This window comes from Galeopterus variegatus, unplaced genomic scaffold (genome assembly GCF_000696425.1).
Source record: "Galeopterus variegatus unplaced genomic scaffold, G_variegatus-3.0.2 Scaffold25, whole genome shotgun sequence".
Classification (NCBI taxonomy): domain Eukaryota; kingdom Metazoa; phylum Chordata; class Mammalia; order Dermoptera; family Cynocephalidae; genus Galeopterus; species Galeopterus variegatus.
In genome coordinates this window covers 1,501,416-1,521,225 of record NW_007726136.1, presented here as the reverse complement: position 1 = coordinate 1,521,225, position 19,810 = coordinate 1,501,416, and the positions used below count along the sequence as shown (strand labels likewise).

At 40.5% G+C, this 19,810-nt stretch overlaps 2 protein-coding genes across 2 annotated transcripts; both read right to left on the bottom strand.

Annotated features, from left to right (window-relative positions):
• Window positions 1–1,668: 1,668 nt before the first annotated feature.
• LOC103587486 (olfactory receptor 139) lies at window positions 1,669–2,616 on the bottom strand. The gene has a single exon (XM_008568961.1). It carries the CDS (start codon window positions 2,614–2,616, stop codon window positions 1,669–1,671), a length of 948 nt encoding a protein of 315 aa, XP_008567183.1.
• A 15,312-nt stretch (window positions 2,617–17,928) lies between these two features.
• On the bottom strand, window positions 17,929–18,873 carry LOC103587573 (putative olfactory receptor 3A4). The gene has a single exon (XM_008569072.1). The coding sequence runs from the start codon at window positions 18,871–18,873 to the stop codon at window positions 17,929–17,931; it is 945 nt and encodes a 314-aa protein (XP_008567294.1).
• Between the last annotated feature and the right edge of the window lie 937 nt (window positions 18,874–19,810).

Below are 19,810 nucleotides of genomic sequence, written 5' to 3'. Positions count from 1 at the left end.
GTCTTCTCAGACTTCCAACTTCTTGGCCAGGGAAGTGTCTGAAGTGGTTCACAGAATAAATTCTAGAAATGGCCACTATAGTGTATGAAACAGACTATCATTCTGTTGACAATTCCTTTCCGGACTGCCTTAGTAGTATCACCTTGTTGGTAAAATCTTGGGTTCCAGTACTCACTGCAAACAATGTATCTATCTGGTTTCCCTTCCTTAACAGAATCTCCAACTTCACTAATTATCTGTGCATATAAATTAAACAGAATGCCCAATATAAATAATGGTACTTTGCCATTAAACATAAAAACAGGGAGATGGGAAGAGGGTGGTCAGTGGATACAAAATTGTGGGGGGATAGAAAGAACAAGATCTACTGTTCTACAGCAATATAGGGAGACCACAGTCAACAACACAGTCCTGTGTATCTTTGAGTAGCTAGTCGAGATGATGTTGAATGTTCCCAATACAAAGAGGTGACAGATGTTTGAGGTGGTGGATATACTAAGCACCCTGATATGATCATTGCACACAGTATGAATGTACCCAAATATCATATTGTACTCCATAAATATATACAATTATCATGGGTCAATTAAGAAAAAATAAAATTTTTTAAAAAACAGAAAGTAATAGAAAGTAGAACAGTGATTACCAGAGGAAAGAGGGTGGGGGGAGGGAAGGGAGGCTGGAGAAGGGTTGGTAGACTGGTACTAAGTTACAAAGTCACAGTTAGATAGCAAGAGTAAGTTCTGGTGCTCTAGGTGACAACAGCTAATAATATTGTATCGTATATTTCAAGATAGCCAGAAAAGAGGATCTTGAATGTTATAACCACAAAGAAGTGATAAATGTTCAGGTGACAGGCTAACTATTCTGATTAAATCATTATATACTATGTGCATGTCTTGAAACAACAAATCGTACCCCATAAACATGTACAATGAAAAAAAAATTTTTAATTAAAAAAATAAGAACAAAACATGCTACTTCTTAATGCTTCTTCTCATAAAACGTGATGAAACGTTCTCATGTTTCTGTGGGTGGGGCTGTGAGGATCAGCTCGTGCACTGACACGTAAACGTGCCGTTCCTACCGATGAGTGAGTCAGGAAGGGGCACTGGCTTTGGGAACAGGTGTTTGATGACACCTTTGTTTGTGTTGTTCCGAAGAACATGCTGGCAGGGTGCTCTGACTGGTACCAACACCCCGCTTCTAGGGTGTAACGAACCCCAATTTGACTTTACAATCCCAGACTTATTTTTTTAAATAGAATCTTTAAAAAACTAGACCCATACTCCAATACAAATATAGTTTATCTAAAAAGGGGGGCAAACATTTTGTTTTAATTAACATTTTAAATATATTTCAATTGAAGTCAGTAAATTTTAAAAAATGCAAACTAGTCTGTCTCCCATTTCCTGATCCACATGAAAATTTTCTCCCATCTGTCTTTAATCCATTTTCTATAAGCAACTTAGATACTCTTTTACCTAAGCTTCAGCCTTTCTCCCCAATCCAAGGCCAATCATATTCCACGCTGACCATTGCTATCCACCTTCCTCCCAGCCCTTGACCCATCCCTAAAGATCTCCCTGGCCCCACAGCCAGGCCTTCAGCATGAGAAGGTTGGGGGGGTGCTAAAGGACAGAGGGGCATTCTGATGTCCCCACCTTCTCATGCTGGTGTCCTCTTCCCCGTTAGCACCCTCTTCAGGGCACCCTGCACATCAGGGTTCCGGAGGCTGTAGATGACTGGGTTAAGCATAGGAGTGAGGACAGTATTGAGGATCCCAATCCCCTTGTCCTTGTCTGAGGCTGAGACTGAGCCCAGACGCATGTAACTGAAGAAGGCCGTTCCATAAAAGATACAGACCACAGTGAGGTGGGAGCCACATGTGGAAAAGGCCTTCTTTCTGCCCTCAGCTGAGCAGATTTGTAGGACTGCAGCTGCCACGTGGGCATAGGACACTGAGATAAGGATCATGGGAATCACCCCCATGAAGGTGGCCCCCACAAAAAGCAGCTGCCCATTGAGGTGGATGCTGGAGCAGGAGAGCTGGAAGAGGGCTGGGAGATCACAGTAAAAGTGGTTGACCACATTAGGGCCACAGAAGTCCAGCACAGACACAGCCACCGTGTGGGTCAGAGCATTGATGAAGGAGATGGTGCAGCAAATGCCCACCAGGCCACCCTGGACTTCACGGTTCATGTGGGTGCTGTAGGTGAGGGGCTGGCAGATGGCCAGGTAGCGGTCATATGCCATGGCTGTCAAGAGGTGACAGTCCACACCAGCCAGGAGGTGGAAAACGAAAAGCTGTGAAATGCAAGCGGCATAGGGAATTCTGCACTGGTGGGCCAGGAGACATACCAGCATTGGGGGAACAGTGACACTGATGCACCCAATGTCCAGCAGAGACAGGTTCCCGAGGAAGTAGTACATGGGGGTGTGCACTTTAGGCTCCACAAAGACAGCAACCAGGATGCTGAAGTTGCCCCCAACTGTGACTATATAGGCAAAGAGAAAGATGGCAAAAAGGATGGGTTGCAGTCCTATGTTCCCTGTCAGGCCAAGAAGTATGAACTCGGTGACAGCTGTCCTGTTCTCCCAGGCACCTGGCTCCATAGGCCACCGCCGAGAGCTGTAGTGGGAAGAGAAGACTTGGACCTGCCAAAAGGGGGAGAGTGACACATAGTAGGCATTTAATCTATGTCTACCGGGTGCTGGGGAAACACCTAAGAACTGGAACAAACGCCACTCTGGAGGTTGACTAGGCTCTTGGCAGCCCTTACTGTGCCAGGCATTGACCCTTTAGTTGCTGGTTCAGGGAGAGATCCAGGGAAGGGGCTGGGGCAGAAGGAACTGCTCTGGGTACTCAGGACAGTCGCCATTTACCAACATGCTGTAAGAGAGTTTCAGTATTTTAACTATTATTAATACCGTATTAGCATCTCTAACTAGTTCAATGAATAAATGAACATAAGAGGTTCTAGAAAGCACAGTGTAGGAAGAGTAGCAACACAAAGGAGAAGAGCGGAGGCCAAGACCCCACGAAATCAAAGAGAGATGAAAAAGAGTAAGGAAAGAGAGAAGCAAGGAGCAGGACAAAGACAGAAATACACGGAGGAATGAAGGCGATTTAGGAAAATACTAACATTTTCCAAGTGTATACAATTTGTATTGTGTAAGCACTTTGTATTTATTCTGTCACTTATTTCTTATAAACTCTATGGGGTAACTTCTATTATCTCTATGGAATTGGGACACTGAGGATTAGAAAAGTTAAATAAGAAGCCCAAGGGTGTGAAGCTCTTGTCAGAGCTGGGTCTCGAACCTGGGACTGTCTGACTCCAAGCCCACGTTTTAACACATTTTCCTTCTTAAAGAACTTGGACATGTGTTGCTGTTGTGCTTTTATAAATGACACTGTGGATGATAAAGAGAAAAATGTATTCCTAAGGCTTAAGTGTTCCTAAGGCTTAATCACAACTACTCAAGGAAACCAAGATACCATCCATCCGTCCTTTCATTCAACAATTAATAGGGTTTCAGATATATTTTGATAATAGAACTGAAAGATCGGGCATGAGATGTGAGAGAAACAAGTTTCAGGGATGATTTCAAGGTCCTTGGCCTGAGCTACCGGAAAAATGGAGTCGCTATTAAGTGATGTGGGGAAGACTGTTGATTTGTGTATGTGTGTGGTTGTGGTGGAAGATCAGGAACTTTTCCTAGGGAAAAGAGGGGAATTAAAGTCTCAGGAAATATTTAGCTAACTTCCACTCTATCACACACATGTTGGAAGTTATGATATTTCCACAGATGCCTGGACAATTGAGGGTTAAACCCATGAAGGCAAAAGTCCTTCAGGTGTGACTTTAACAGATGGCTCTGGAAAAGTACCTTCTTCTGGACCCTTACATATTCTGGGCCACCCTCTCTCGATGGCTGTGCCAGTGCTCTTTTCTATCTAGAACACTCTTCCACTTCCTCACACCAAAACTCCATCCTTAAAGGCTCAGTCTCAGATCATTGTCCTGTCTCCTTAAGAAAGTCCTCCTTATGGAACAGAACTGTGGTAATTAGAGACGGGAAAGGGGGTTAGTGAGAAACTGGTTAAGAATCACAAAGAAGGATGACATTTTGTAAAGATGAGAATACTAATTATCTTGATTTGATCATCATGAATTGTACACAGATATTGATGTTCAACTCTGTACCCACATAATCAATTATGCTTCAATAAAAGAAATAAAAAAGAAAAAGAAAGTGCTCCTTAGGCACCCCAGTCTTTAATTCATCTTTTCTTTCTCTGATGTTGTAGAAAATTAACAAACTGAGTTATTCTAGTACTTGCATATAAGGAAAGGGACATGGAATTGAACCATTAAGAGGAGTAGCTTGCCCAAAGTCACACATAAGGCCACTCAAAATTGATAGCACAAGACAGAGTGTAGGTTATGCTAATAGGCTACCAGGGGAGATTCCACAGTACCCTCGACACTTCTGTCTTGTCCTATTCTAGAAAAGCTATTGGCTATCTGCTGGTCTCACACTCTGTTAAGTCAGTGCTGAACCTCATGGGGAAAAAGACAAGTGCCTTCCTTTGCAGAATTGACCTCCCAACTGGGACCACTACTGATCTGCTCTGTGGGAATCCAGCCACTGGCCCTTCAGACATTGTAAGCGCAGGTTATGTTTTCTATTATGACCCCAGGCTTGGGCAAATTTCAGTTCTATAAGGAGCTGCACTCAGATCCAGAGCATAGTAGCAATGCCTGTCTTGACCTAAACATGTGCCTTGGAGACCCCCCTCCAGAATGTGGGAGGTAGGGCAGGCATCATGGTTTCTCCATCTAATACAGCTGTCCTGGCCAGGGTTCTGTGGAAGCAACAAAGTAGGGAGAAAAGGCACACTTGCCTTCAAGGAGACCACAATCTAGTTTGGCAGGAAGACTCCCCAATGTAGAGTTCTCAGAGAGGTTGAATCTGCCTGGGTTCAGAACAACACAGGCATAACAGAGCTGTCAGATGGACTTGGGGAGGAGACAGTGAAACTAGGAAGACAGAGCTCTCTGGGCTCAGGAAATACAGGACAGGAAATGTCCCAGTGTCACAAAGGAGACAAGACATGCAGGTAACATGACTTCAGATTTCATCAATATCAGCAAATTAAAAAGGGAAAATTAACACATTTCCTTAATAGAGAAAGAGGTCTTGCTGAAAACATGGGAATTCCTACATTCACTAAAATACAAGATAGAGAAAAAATAACAGATTCATAGCCACTCTGCATTGAAAAAGTCTTAGAAAAAGACCTTCTCTGAGCATAGCTGAGGAAGAAAAATGTCACCCACACATACTATGCTAGTTCTTTTCCCTCTGAAGTTAAGTGGATATTCTTGGACAGGTGGTTGGGAGCATCTTGTCTAGGGGCCAGGAAGGCTGGCTGTAATGAAGGAACTAGAAATCTGAAGCAGAGTTATTACTGTGGGTGAAAGAGCCTGAGGATTAATCTTAGCCCTTTCCTTCCTTGTGTAAAAAGCAAACAGGCAATAATCCCTTTCTCATCCATTCTTGCTCCATCATTGGAGAAGATACATTTCTTCTCTTGTGAGCTTTTCCCGTAAAATCTCCCCCTGACTGCTGGGGAGACCCAGCAAAATGTGGCATTTGACGTTAGTGTAGGAGCATTTGACGTTCCCTGGAGATGGTGAAATCAGATGACAGCCAGTGATATGCAACGTTTATCAAGCAATTCTGCTCGATATTTGTCAAGTTATTCTGCCTAAGTTGCTTTTATGTATTACCTCATTCAATCCTTACAAAAATCCTATAAGATAGTTTATAATGATAATAACTAATATTTTTATTCAATCATTTTATATTGAATATTGCTATACTTTCTGTGCTTTAAGAACTTTTGTAACAAGCTGAGATGTTATCTTGAAACAAGCTGAAATGCTATACATTTCAGGCTGTTATAATAATAACTAATTCTTGGTTAGACTTTACTATGTTCTAAGCATTTTACATGTATTACCTCATTTAATTCTCAAAAAACTCTACAAAGTAGGTCCGAGTATAATCTCCATCTTACAGATAGGAAACTGAGGCACAAAGAGGTAAGTTCATTTGCCTGAAGTTATGCAGCCAGTGAGAGGTGGAACTGGGATTCAAACCCAGGCAGCCTGGTGTCAAAGTCAATGCTCTTCAATGCTTCACTCTACTCCTCTGAAAGAGAGTGACTGAGTGGTTTTGATCTGCATAGCTATTAAGTGGGAGCTAAGATCTAAGCCAGGGAATCTGATCAAAGGTGGCAAGGGGACTCATCAGGAATATCCCAACACCTGCCATCCCTGGGCAGACGCACTTTGATGATACAGGTTATTTATTCTGGCGAGAAGACAGAGGGTATTTGTGAGAAACCCTTGTCACCTTAGGAAGTGTCTTCACAGATGGATTTCCCAGTTCAACATTAAGACAATCCCAATCTGTGTTTGAAATCATAGCAGCACAGCATAGTGACAGAGTTCAGCCTTGCTCTGAGCAGCAGCTACATCTTTCTATCCGGGTTAAATTTGTTCACTCCCCACTTCTCCGATCATGTCTCACCCTGCCTGTCCATACAAGGGTCAGTCTAGCCCAGGCCTTCAGGTCCAATTTGCTCTACACAGTAACTTCCATCCACAAAGCCATGCCAAGTCCCTCTCCCTCGTTCTTTTGGTGCATAAGGACAACTCAGCACAGTGGAAAGAGCTCTGGAGTTGGAGTGCAGATGCTTGTGGTATTTGTGTTATTTGCAAGTTTCTACTACAACTAGCATTGAGACCTTGGGGAAAGGAAAAAAGAAGGAAGAAAAGACAGAAGGTGAGAAGGAAGAGAAAACAGCAGCCAAGCATTTATTTGAATATAAACTTTTTGTCAGGTATGTTACTCCACTTTACTCCATTATATGTTAGCCCATTAAATTTTACACAAATTCCCAAATGTAAGTAATCATTTTACAGATGAGAAAAGTGAGCCTCAAAAATTAACTAATTTAAGGTCACATATGTCAGAGTCCGTTCTGAATGGAGAGCTTGTTCTTTTTCTACCAACCCCTGCTGTCTCCCAAGACCCTTACCATATATATGAATATGAATGTGTGTGTGTATATGTATGTATACGTATATATATATTTTCATTTCCCTTGTGTAATATGAAAGGCTGTACTACATTTTCCCTAGATTAACTTAGGTGTATAAGAGTCAATCTATAAATATTGATTTCGTTGTTCTCTCTGCCAGGATCAACCTCAATAGCCACCTTGGCTCTCCCCGGACTCTCTCTGTGTCTCTGCTCTTTCTCCCAACCAGTCCCTTCTGACTTTCTTCTAAGTATGTGCCAGCTCAGTTCTGCATTCTTCCAACCACGTACAGTGAAAAACCTCATCCTTGTATTTCACTACCACTCCCTGAATCCAAGCATCACCCAGTCTTTCATTCTCCTATCAACCAGAAAAAAGCCATGTGAAGATTATGAGTAATTTTCATCCACCTTTGCTCAAGAAGGAAGGGAATAGGAGGCTCGGAGCAGTGGGAAAGCTCATGGGGGACTCACCTTCCTGTGTGCACTCTGGACCCTCTGGGTGGGGTTTTTTGTAGAGAGGGGAGTGACAGCTAAGCTGGCCCGAGGTGGCCTGTCTCCAAAAGGCTTATAAAGGGAGGGAGGCAGGGGCCAAGAGAATCTAGCCTGGTGCTTTGTCTATGTAGGAGCTAATTAGCACCTAGAGGCTCTAAAAATTAACCCCCCAGGGATTGCACAGGAATCCAAAGGCAGACAAACAACTTCAGTCCTTAAGGTTTTCTCTCATTTGTCTAATATTTTGGACTATATTAAGAAATATTAGGTACCTGACATCATTCCAGTCTCTTAATGTCTCAAAAAAGAAGGGAAGATACAGTTACCGGGTTTTAGATGGGAAAAATAAGATCCAGAGTCTTAGGTGACTTGCCACGGCCAGAGAGCAGGTCCATGCTGGAGCTGAGGCTGGGCCACAGATCAGAACTTGATTCTGGCACCTTTTCCTCTCATTGACTTTTCACATTGCTTTTTTTTTTTTTAAGGTATAACTTTTTTAAAAGTTGGCTTAATTAATGCATAATGTTGATTGTAAAGTTGTTTGAGAAGCCTCCATACTGTTCTCCACAACGGCTGTGTTAATTTACAGTGCCATCAACAGCGTGGAAGAGCTCTCCTTTCCTCGCATCCTCGCCAGCATTTGTTATTCTTGGTCTTTTCAATCATGGCCAGGCTAACCAGGGTGAGGTGATATCTCCGTGTGGTTTTGATTTGCGTTTCTCTGACGACTAGTGATGCTGAGCCTTTTTTCTTGTACCTGTTGGCCATTTGTATGTCTTCCTTGGAAAAATATCTATTCATCTCCTTTGCCCATTTTTTAATTTGATTTTTTTTTACTGTATAGTTGTTTGAGTTCTTCATATTCTGCACATAAATCCCTTGTTGGATGTATAGTTTGCACATATTTTCTCCCATTACGTAGGTTGTTTTTCCACTCTGTTGATTGTTTCTTTGCTGTGCAGAAGCATTTTAGTTTGATGTAATCTCATTTATTTATTTTTATGGTTGTTGCTTGTGTTCTGGGGTTTCATTCATAAAGTCTTTGCCAATTCCTACCTCCTGGAGTGTTTCCCCTGTTTTCCTTTAGTAATTTTATGGTTTCAGGTCTTATATTTAAGACTTTGATCTATTTTGAGTTGATTATGGTATATGTGAGAGGTACAGGTCCAGTTTCATTTTTCTGCAAATGGATGTCCAATATTCCCAGTACCATTTATTGAAGAGGCAGTCTTTTCCCCAATGTATGTTCTTGCTGCATTTGTCTGTTGTCTGCTAGCTCTCTTAAATTTTCTTCATTTTTTAAAATTCTTTTTTCCTTTTCCTTGTCTGCCTGGGTTATTTCAAAAAGACCATCTTCAAGTTCTGAAATTCTTTCTTCTGCTTTCTCTAGCCTGCTGCTCAAGCTTTCTGTTCTGTTATTCATTTTTTTTATTGAGAGAACCCTTCATTTCTAGGTATTCTGTTACATTATTTTCTAAGTTATTAATCTCTTTGTAAATTTCCTCCTTCATATCCCGGATATTTTTTTCTTGTTTCATTGTGTTCTCTAATTGATTCTTCTCTTATTTCTTGGAGTTTTATTAAGATCGGTGTTTGGAATTCCTTTCCAGACATCTCAAGGGTTTCTTGCTCTATGGGGTTTGCTACCTGAGAATTACCATATTCCTTTGGTGGTATCATATCTTCTTGTTTATTTGTGGTTCTATTATTTTTATGCTGATGTTTGGTTATCTGGTAGACCACTTGTTTCTTCTATCACTCTGGAGTGAGCTCTGAGGGGAAAGACTTCCTCCTCTATTTATAGGTTCTGCTGGTGACTTTTCTTGTATCAGTGCAGTTGAGTGTGTGGTGGGCTGCCTTGGCTGCTGTTTGGTCAGTGGGCAGAACTCTTCAGTGCTTAGTCTGGGCAGGCCTGCAGCTGTGTTGTACCTGGGTACGGTGCTATCCAGCACACTCACCTGGGTGGCTGCTCAGTTGGTGGGCAGGCAGGCCTCTCTGGTCCTGCAGTGTGGGTGGGCCTGTCCCTGCATTGAGCCCGGGTGCAGCGCAGGCCTGGTGTACTCACTTGGGCCTCTTGGTCAGCAAGCCAATATTCTACTTTTAAAGAAAATTTAAATGTTCTCATCATCTCATCAAACATAATTCATGATGAATACTTTAAAATAATTCTACAGTTGTTGAAATTTTAGTTTTTATTTCCACTTTTTAGTTTTATGAAAAGCCGACTAATGCATATCCCTGAGGCAGTACAGTACAATGGTTAAGAATGTGAGCTTTGGAATCAGATTGTCTTGCTTTGAATTCTGGCTTCTCAACTTGCTAGCTAGCTGTATACTTGGGGCAGATTACTTAACATCTGAGAGTCTCACTTTACGTACACTTAAAATGGGAATAAGACCTTACAGGGTTATTGTAGAAGTAAAATTAAATAATCTATTCAATGTAGTTGGTACAGTGCCTGGCATATGGTAAGCCTGCTAAGAGATAGGTATTAATATAATTAGTAGTAATAGCAGTTATTACAGTAGTAGGTAAAAGGAGTTTAAACCTGTTGATACGTTTCCATTGATCTGTTTGTTAATTCTTTACCAGTAATATTCTGTGTTAATTTTTGAAAGTTTATGTTATATTTTAAGATACCTTCTGTCATCAATCTTCTCTTTCATGATAATTTTACCTATCTTCTTCATTTTGTTCAAGTAAACTATGTTTTTCAAATTTATAAAGTGGTTCATTTGAGCATAGACTAAAATCGAATCAGACCTATAATTAGGGAAGAATCAATGTTTCACAATATTCAGTCTTTCCACATCCATATCCATTTGTTCCATTGAAAAATGAACTGTTTGAGTAAAATCCTGTGGTTTCATTAATCTACCAAGTTCAAGATACACATTGCCCAGGCAGGCCCCTCTCCCGTTCCCCTCTGTGCTCACCTTACTACTCTCCCGAAGCCCCGACTGCTCCCACCAACCCTCACTATCCATCCTCTTACTACATCACCTTGTTTCTTATTTCACAGAGATCAAGAAAGCTGATGTGAATGGTCTCCCCGTCCTGCCCTCCCCCAATACAAGCAGAGATGTGCTTTAAACAATAATCTTTGTATCTCTTGTACTTTCATTCTTTCTTCTTCTTAGTCATTTCATGTCTTTCTTTATTAAAAATATCCTCCTTTGATCCCTAATATCCTTCCAAGCTCTCCTCCTTTTTATGAAAAATTGAAAGTATAGTCTTGATTGGCTGCCTCCCCCAATCACCTCCTAATTGTTTTTTAACCCATTGCAAACTTGCTTCCACCCTCTATTCTCCAATGACACTACTCTTACTGAGGACCAATGAACAGCAAGACCAGAGGGGAAGCAGTCGTACTGGTGATATTCTGGAATCTTTGGATAGGTTTAATTTTCTAAGGGTTTCCTACCTCAGCTCAGTGAATATAGTATCCAGCATGATCCATATTCCTAAGCTAAATACCAAATGAAAAAGCATTTAAATTTCTGTCTCAGGAAGGCACTTAGTGTCAGCCTAGAGATGCCAGACCAGGACCTTGTGAGATGCGGGGCCTAGAAAACATGTGATCATGCTGTCCCATAGGCAGTCAGCCAGCCTTCTCATATTGTCATTACATAGGAATTGTTCAGTCTTGGGACAGCCAGAGCTTCCCAGTTTCTTATTTATTTATGAAAAGCATGAGGGTTTCCTCAAGGGAAGTGGAAGGACTGATGAATCTTTGTCCCAAGTTAAGGGGCTCGGAAAGCTTCTGGCTTGTGCTAATGGAGGAGTAGCTCCTAGTAAGACAACTCTCCCGTAGATAACAACTATAAATTATAGATAAAAAATAAAACAAGAACAACAACAAAATTAGCTCTCTTCAAAGGAACATAACAGAATCCAAAGTCTCTGCAATGTATAACTCATAAGGTCAAAGATACAATTCCAAATCACACAACATACAAAGACACAGGAAAATGCAACTCATTCTCAAGAAAAAAAGGTAATCAATGAAGACCAAATCAAAGATGACCATGATAAGTGGACTTGTGGTCAGGCTCATAAAGGCAGCATATCAAAGTATGTGTCACAGGCCATCAATGATGTACTCTTGTAGTATAAAGCAACTCTTCTACCTCCTATTTAGACACAAGCTAGAGGCAATTTACCTGGTTATAATTTTGAAGTAGGATTAAAATATATTAAAGAGGCAGGTAAAATGAGAGCTTCAGGAATTTATTAATAGAAATGATGGATGCACCAATAAGTATAGGGTTTGGCTGCACTAAGTGATTGTATGCTAATAAGTTTCCAGATGGGGAATATCAGGGACCACTGGGTAGCACACTGGCCATCTGATAAAGTTTCCAAGATACTAATCAGGGGAAGATTGTGGCTACGTGTATTTTTTACCCAGATGGGGCTTCCTTGTGCCAGATCCATTACAGGACAAGCTAAATATAGGCCAGATTTATATCCTCATCTTCTTGCAGGAATTTTCAGTACTGGTTCCAAAGCACTGGGCTATTCCTGTCAGTTTCTGGTCAGCAAATAGAGATTCCCAACCCACGATGAACCAGTGACTGCCTGCAGTTTTCACATCCTAGAGTAAGGGCTGGAGAACATACCTACAGAACCTCCAACAATTCTGTGAGGTCCTCTTGCAAAAGAGGCCTGGATAGCAGGATGAGACAAGAGGCCAACACTGAGCAACTCAAGGTCTCAAGGCTGGGCCCCTTGAGGAGGGGCCTGGGTGTGAAAAGGCATAGGAGAAAACAGAAGTTCTAATACTAGAGACCAAGGCTAAACACCAATTGTAGGGGCCAGAGGCAGGAGAAAGTAAGATTTCAGAGTAAGAAAGTTTAGAGCTGGGTGGAAATGTGATCAGAGAGAAAACAAAGAGGGAATGCTACAGAGTAGGTGTCAGAACTCCAATATTTGTGGATACTTTCCAGTTCATTTTTATTGGTTCGTAGGTGCATGCTGCATGAGACAGTCAAGGATGCTAAGAGGGTCAAGGAAAGGTAACCATCAAATTAAATTATTAGGTGACCAGATGATGGTGTACAAATGAACAGATATCAGAAGAAGAGCAAGGCGGGGGAGGAGATGAGTTGAATCATGATGTCTGGTTTGCAATGCATGTGGAAATGTCCTTTAGACTGACGAATATATGCATCTGTAGTTTGGTAATGAGGCACCATCAGGGCAGATAAAAACATTAATGTGAATGAGGTAATTCAATATGCAAAATCACGCAAATTAGCAAAATCTCTCAAACTACTGAAATAACAGTAATGGGCACTTGTACTTTGGCCTCGAGTTTATAGGAGACCCTTCTAGAGTTTTGCCATTAAGTGTATTGTTTTGTTCTAGGTTTCATATAGATGCTGCTTATTTTATTAAAGAAGAACATGATAATATTTTTCTAGTAGACTCTATTACAAACAGTTGTAATGACTCCATGCAACTTTATTCAAAATTGTTTAAAATATTCTACCCATCCTTGGAGCCATCTTCCAGATTTCAACATGTTACATTCTATGATTTATTTCAAAACTCTGTAACCTTGAGCAAGCATGTGTGTCCTGCACTTCAGGTTTTTCATCTGTAAAATAAAGAGTAATAATGGTGCCTACACTGTAGGTCAGACATGGCCATCTTGAAAATCAAATAAGATGCTAATGTGTTTGTGAGTAAGGAAGTAGTACTAGCATGTAAGAAATTATTACTGCTATATTTAATTATAATTATTACTATATTACTAAATTATTACTATATTTAATACAACTATATACTAATTATTATTACTATATTTAAATACTGTATATATATTTCTGTCTACACTATATTTGTATATGCTTAACTTCACATTGTTTTTAGAGTTTTCATGCAAGCCTCTAAGAGAGAAATTTATGCCTCTGACAGTAATTCTAAGAGATATTTCAGATGAAACTACACGATGATAATGATTATGTATTAATAACCAACATTGGTACAGCACTTTGCCACAACAGACTGAATTCTTTGAAGGTAGCGACTGAGTTTTATTCTCTGTACCCACGTGTCAAGCATAGTGCTGAACGTTTAATAGGATTTCAATAAGGATTTACTGGGTGAATGAATAAGTAAAAAGAAGTTACATATCTATAGTTTAAAATTTAAACTTTACATGAATATTGCAAGGCACTCCTGGTTTTCAATGCTTGAAAGTTCTGTGGATGAGAGATTATTAGGTCTCTGGGCTTTATAACAAGCTATACGAACTCTATCATTGTAACTAATGTGTTTTATTATAATCTTCTGTGTATTATGAGTTCCTCGAGGGCAGTTGTAATGAGTAGACATTGTTAACAATTGAATGAATCAATTATTAACAAAATCATTTGTTAGCAAAGTAAATTAGAGATAACAATTACCTAGAGTCCAGTTATTATATTCTACCATATTTCCTTCAATAAATACTTTAGTGAGTTCTTTCTCCCAATCAATAAATATGTTAATATACAGAAAATCAAGCATTTCTGTTATGACTGTTTCATTTTCTCACATCTCTTTCTATCTCACTCCATCAATGACCTCCTCTTTCCTGGGCATCTTAACTGTGGTCCTTTTTGTTGGTGTTTCCCTATCATCATATACACATGCAGTTTCTCTCATCTTCAAACAAAACTAAACAAAATCCAACTCCCCTTTAATATGCTGCTCCTCTGTTGACTACCTCGGTACTACCCTTCATCCAATCACAGCTGAACTTCTCGAAAGAGCTGTCTTCATCTGCGTTCTTTGTCCCTGACTTCCCATTTTCCCTGCTGCAACAATCTCCTACTCCCACCTCTGCTCTCAAAGGGCCCTGGAAGAGGTCACACTCTTCCTGGAATGACCTCCTCCCTAGTCCACTTGGCAAATACCCACTGCCTTTTAACGCATGGCTCAATCTCCATCTCTTCCAGGATGCCTTCTCTTAATACCTTCATACGCTGCCAGAAAAGGCTTCTCGCTTTACTTTCAAAGAGCGTGTAAGCCACCTGACACATAGCACCTATAACCCTTTGTGTTTCTGTAAATTGGCCTGTTTGGCTCCCTCTAATACCAAGGCATCATCTTGAAGGTAGAGCTTGTGACTCTTTTCTGAATTCAATACTTAGTATTATTTCCACTACATTTTAGGTGCTCAATGAATGCTTTTGGAATCAATTAGTAATTTAATAGAGTTATGCTTTTAGAGAAATATGTCAGGCCACTTTAGTATCAGGTCCAACTTAATGACAAGTCTCTGCCTCTTTTCTCTCCCTAGATAATGCCTAAATATGGAGACTATCTTCCATAAAATCAGACAATGATTCATCTCATTAGTATTATTTGAGTACCTTTTATGTGCTAGTAAAAGTTACCTGTACTATAAATTTAGGACTCACATGGAACCAGAAAATTCTAGGAAAAAAATATGTATTACAGATACAACCTTTATCAGTAGTGCTGAACATCCCAAAATCAAGTGTCTAAATCAGGGATGACAAAGTCAAATGTCTTCAAGGACAGGGCAGATAATGTGGTCAGTTGGAAGGTTTTAGCAAAGAGTGCTTGCCCTCTCCAAAGAAGGCCATGGAAACTTAGCCCTAGATGACTGCTGACAAATAAGATTGTGGGACCATCATTGACAGATTTCATTTACAAGAAGAGTTGGAAACCATGGGAAATCTGATAAGTTTTACTCTGAAGTATTGTAAATGACACCTTTGTGCTCTGGATATAGCCAGGAGTCTGTTAGCTGGTAGACTCTGTAAAACACACAACAATGGCTTATTTCCATTACTTTTCTAACTTCAAATGTTTCTAATGATCAGAACAGTAAATCACATGGAATCTTTCTCCAGAGTTTCAGGTGGTGTGTGGTAGCTTCAGAGGTTCTCAGCAGCCAGCTCCTGCAGAACAAGCAGATACTCACGACGCTTGGCTCAGAGCCTTGCCTTCCAGCCCCTTGAATCACTCTGGATAACTTCTATGTGCCTCCTGTCAGGGAAATTCAATTTTCTGTTTCACAAGTTCTTAATTTTAAAAAAATCTCTTATACTGTAAGAGAAGACTTGAGTGAGTTTCTTGTAATGGGAAGATCAATAATTCAAAGGTGTGAGTTTCTCCTAAATTTATGCATTGACACTATTCCATATTTGCAGAATTTTAAAAATGGATAAGGAAAGAAAGAAGGAGGGAGGTTAGGAGGGAGGGATGAAGGAAAAAATGAAGGAAAGAAAGGAGGAAAAGACCTTAACAACCACATGTTAGTTTGTATTGTAATACGATAGGGATTAAAAAGTGTAGTTCTGGAAAAGGGAGCCCAAGTACAGACCCAAGACTATCAGGATATTTAGCATGTGGCAAAGATGTCATTTCATATCAGTGGAAAAGAATCAATGAATCTGTCCATTCAAAAGTTTAAAAAGTTTCTTTCTAGGCATAACACCAAACCAGATACCAAAATCTTATAGGAGAAAAGATTGACTAATTTGACCATGTATAAATTTAGAAGTTTTCTTTGGCAAAGACATATCATATTTGAAATATCCATGAAACAAGGAATTAATTCCATTAATAAGAGCAATTCAAAATTTCTAAGAAGAGAAACATCTTAGAAATATATGTGTTACACATATTTATATAAAAATATTTTTCCTGTTAAATATATATTATTTAACTGTATATATATATACGCACAACTGTTATATATATATTATAACATATATATTTATGTGATATATAATTATTTATAAATTATTTAAATATATATATAACTGTTATATATATATATATTTATGTTTAACTGTACTAGTAAGTAAATTCAAATTAAAGAGCACTGAGTTATAAATTTGGCCTATTAGCAAAGATAAAAGTAATTGGCAATATGGAAGCATTGATTTGTTCTACCTTTTCTGAGTGGCAATTTGGCGATATGTTTTCTAGAGCCTTGGAAAAGTTCATATCTTTGCCCGAGGCGCTCCACTCAAGGGGACTTACCTCCAGAATTAGGAGAGTGTGCACAGATGAGTGCAAAAGAATGTGTGTGGCAGCATCCCATGCAACCTGGATTATTTGAGCCAACACGGGTTCACTAATGGGTTACTAAATTCATTTCACTGCATTTATTCAAAGAAATACTAGGCAACCATAGAAAAAGATGAGGAAGATCGGTATTTAGTGTCATAGAAAGATATCCACGCATATTATTAAGTGAAAAAAGCAGATTACAGAGATTTAGGTATAGAATACTTCTATTTTTGTAAGCATACATTATGAATAAAAAAATTAAAACTTATATGCTAAATGTCCATGATTATCTCTGAATGATGAAGTTATGGGTGATTTTCATTTTTTGTTATTTTTGTACTTTCTAACTTTTTTAATAAGCATGCATTTTTATTGCATTATGGCAAACGCTGTTGAAAGCTGTAAACTGGGTAGGTGAAGTGTCTTGCTCCTTACAGCAATACAGACGGAGAAGGCTGGTTTCGGGTTTAAGTCAGAGGTGGCAAAGGTGTCCGTTCAGTCAGGAAGACTTTTCCACATGAGCCAAACCTCTTTCTCTAAGTAACTTCATCATATATATTTTTTGTTGTTCTTGGTTCAATATGAAAATACTTTACCTCACCTCTACGGTTTTTCTAAACAGTGTCTACTCCCTCAGAATTGGATTTTAAAATCTGTTTTCTTTGGTTGGTTTATTTGTTGAAATTGGCATTCAGCAATATCCTCAACCTGCACCAGATGCTCTGGAACAAACCGTGAATTTATTAAAGGAACAGAAATTTCTTAATTCATATTTTCAATTTATTTAAATAGTTTTTTCCCATCATGCTGATATTTCTTTTCTTTTTTAATTCTTTGTTGCCCATCCCTCCTCTCCACTGTATAGATACTCTTCCTCCTTGAAACGGTTTATTACTTTTGAGAGGCAATAGTTACAGATGTAGTTTGCCTAGGTCCAAATCCCAGTTGTGACATTTATTAGCTCTGTGACTTTGGGAAAGTTACTCAACATCTCTGACATTCAGTTTCTTAATCCATAATTTGTAAGTCTTGTCTACTTCATAAGGTTATGAGGATTCAATGAGCTAAGAGATGCTAGTCACTTAGAACAGTGCCTGGCATGTGGCGATCATGATATAAGCGATAGCTATTATCATTTCTATTGCACTTTCCTTCCTAAGCCAGTCTCTGACCCCATCTTATCATACCCACACTCCAATTGCATTAATCATAATACCTCTTAGAAGCAGCAAGTGGAGCTATCACATTCATGAAGGGCAGAGGAAGGGAGTCTTGCTAGGGGGGTCTCCTTCCCATGATCACCCTCTGCAGGGCACCCTGCACATCAGGGTTTTTCAGGCTGTAGATGAGTGGATTTAGCATGGGACTGATGACAGTGTTGAGGATGCCAATCCCCTTGTCCTTGTCTGAAGCCTCCACTGAACCCAGCCTCATGTAGCTGAAGACGCCTGTCCCATAGAAGATGCCCACCACAGTGAGGTGGGAGCCACATGTGGAGAAGGCTTTCTTCCTGCCCTCAGCAGAGCGGATTCGTAGCACAGCAGCTACCACATGGGCATAGGACACAGTGATGAGGACCAAGGGGGCCACACCCATGAAGGCTGCTGCTACAAAGAGCAGCAGCTCGTTGAGTTGGGTGCTGGAGCAGGAGAGCTGGAAGAGCTGTGGGAGGTCACAGTAGAAGTGATTGATCACATTAGGGCCACAGAATTTAAGAGCAGACAAGGCAACTGTTTGGGTCAATGCATTGGAGAAAGAAAAGACACAAGACATGCCCACCAGAGCTTGCTGGTTTCCCCAGCCCATGCGGGTACTGTAGGTGAGGGGCTGGCAGATGGCCAGATAGCGGTCATAGGCCATGACAGTCAGCAGGAAGCAGTCCGTCCCAGCCAGGAGGTGGAAGAAGAAGAGCTGTGAGAGGCAGGCCCTGTAGGGAATGCTTCTGTCATTGGATATGAAATGCCTCAACATGGCTGGGACAGTGACACTGATGCAGCCAACATCCAGCAGGGACAAGTTCCCCAGGAAGAAGTACATGGGGGTGTGGAGTTTGGGCTCCATCAAGATGGCAGCCAGGATGCTGAAGTTGCCACCAACAGTAGCCACGTAAGCAAGAAGGAAGATGACAAAGAGGATGGGCTGCAGAGCTGGAGTCTCTGTTAGGCCCAGCAGGATAAACTTAGTCACCACTGAATTATTTCCTGAGGCTTCCAGATCCATGACTCTCTTCCACCAGCAGCAGACTGAGCAAAGTGAGAAGGTGCCACTAGGGGTAAAAAGACAATAAGATCTTTATAACCACCACCAATGGGACATTGATAGCAATGTCCAGGAGCAGCCCAGGATGTAAGGACACATAAAATATAAGGAGAAGAAAGTTTAAGATTTAGACAGACTCAAATAGAGATAGATGAATTGAAATAGAAAGGGGAACAAGTGTAACATTTGAAAGTTAAAGGGAAAGATTGTTTTCCCGAGGCTAAGGTTCTAGGAAGGAAACCACAAGTTTGCAGATGGTGGCATGGCCGTAGTTTGGGCACACAAGATCCCAGAGGATGAAAGGGAAGTTTCAGGGGAAGGGGGGAGGCGTGCTCCTCCCAATCTGTGTCCCTGCAACCTTCGCATAAACATGTCATCATAAGTGACGGCAGTAGTGAGATGCCTGCCATGACCCAGGCTATGAAAAATTGGCTTGTGAAGCCATGAGATCTGGTCTGGACTTTTCATAAATAAAGTGAAATGAAATGAAAAATAGTGAAATAAATGAGGAGCCATCACTGAAGACATCTCCGGCTCCATATCTGGTGATTTCCAGCCTTTTAGATTTTCTAAATAGTAAATTGTATTGTATTTCTCCATAGTGAGTCTGGGAAATTGGGGCTCCAAAGTACTGATCTTTTACTGAATAAGAAGAATGTAAAAAGACCTTTTGAACAGAATGAGAGTTTCAAGGCTTGAGCCAGCAGGTGGGTTCACGGGATTCCCAGTAGAGCTACCTCGCTGGATATGCAGTTGACCTTTCTCATGGCTAGAGTCTTGGCTAAGCAACTACCCAAGCCCTGAATTCCCCTCTGCCTCCAATTCCACCTTCACGTAGCTTTTCGCTTTTCTGTCTCCTGGCTCTAATTACACATCATCTCATATGTATACTCTCGTG

Excerpts from the sequence above, each read along its gene's own strand:
- LOC103587486 (XM_008568961.1), bottom strand. The coding sequence starts at position 2,616 with ATGGAGCCAGGTGCCTGGGAGAACAGGACAGCTGTCACCGAGTTCATA.
- LOC103587573 (XM_008569072.1), bottom strand. The coding sequence starts at position 18,873 with ATGGATCTGGAAGCCTCAGGAAATAATTCAGTGGTGACTAAGTTTATC.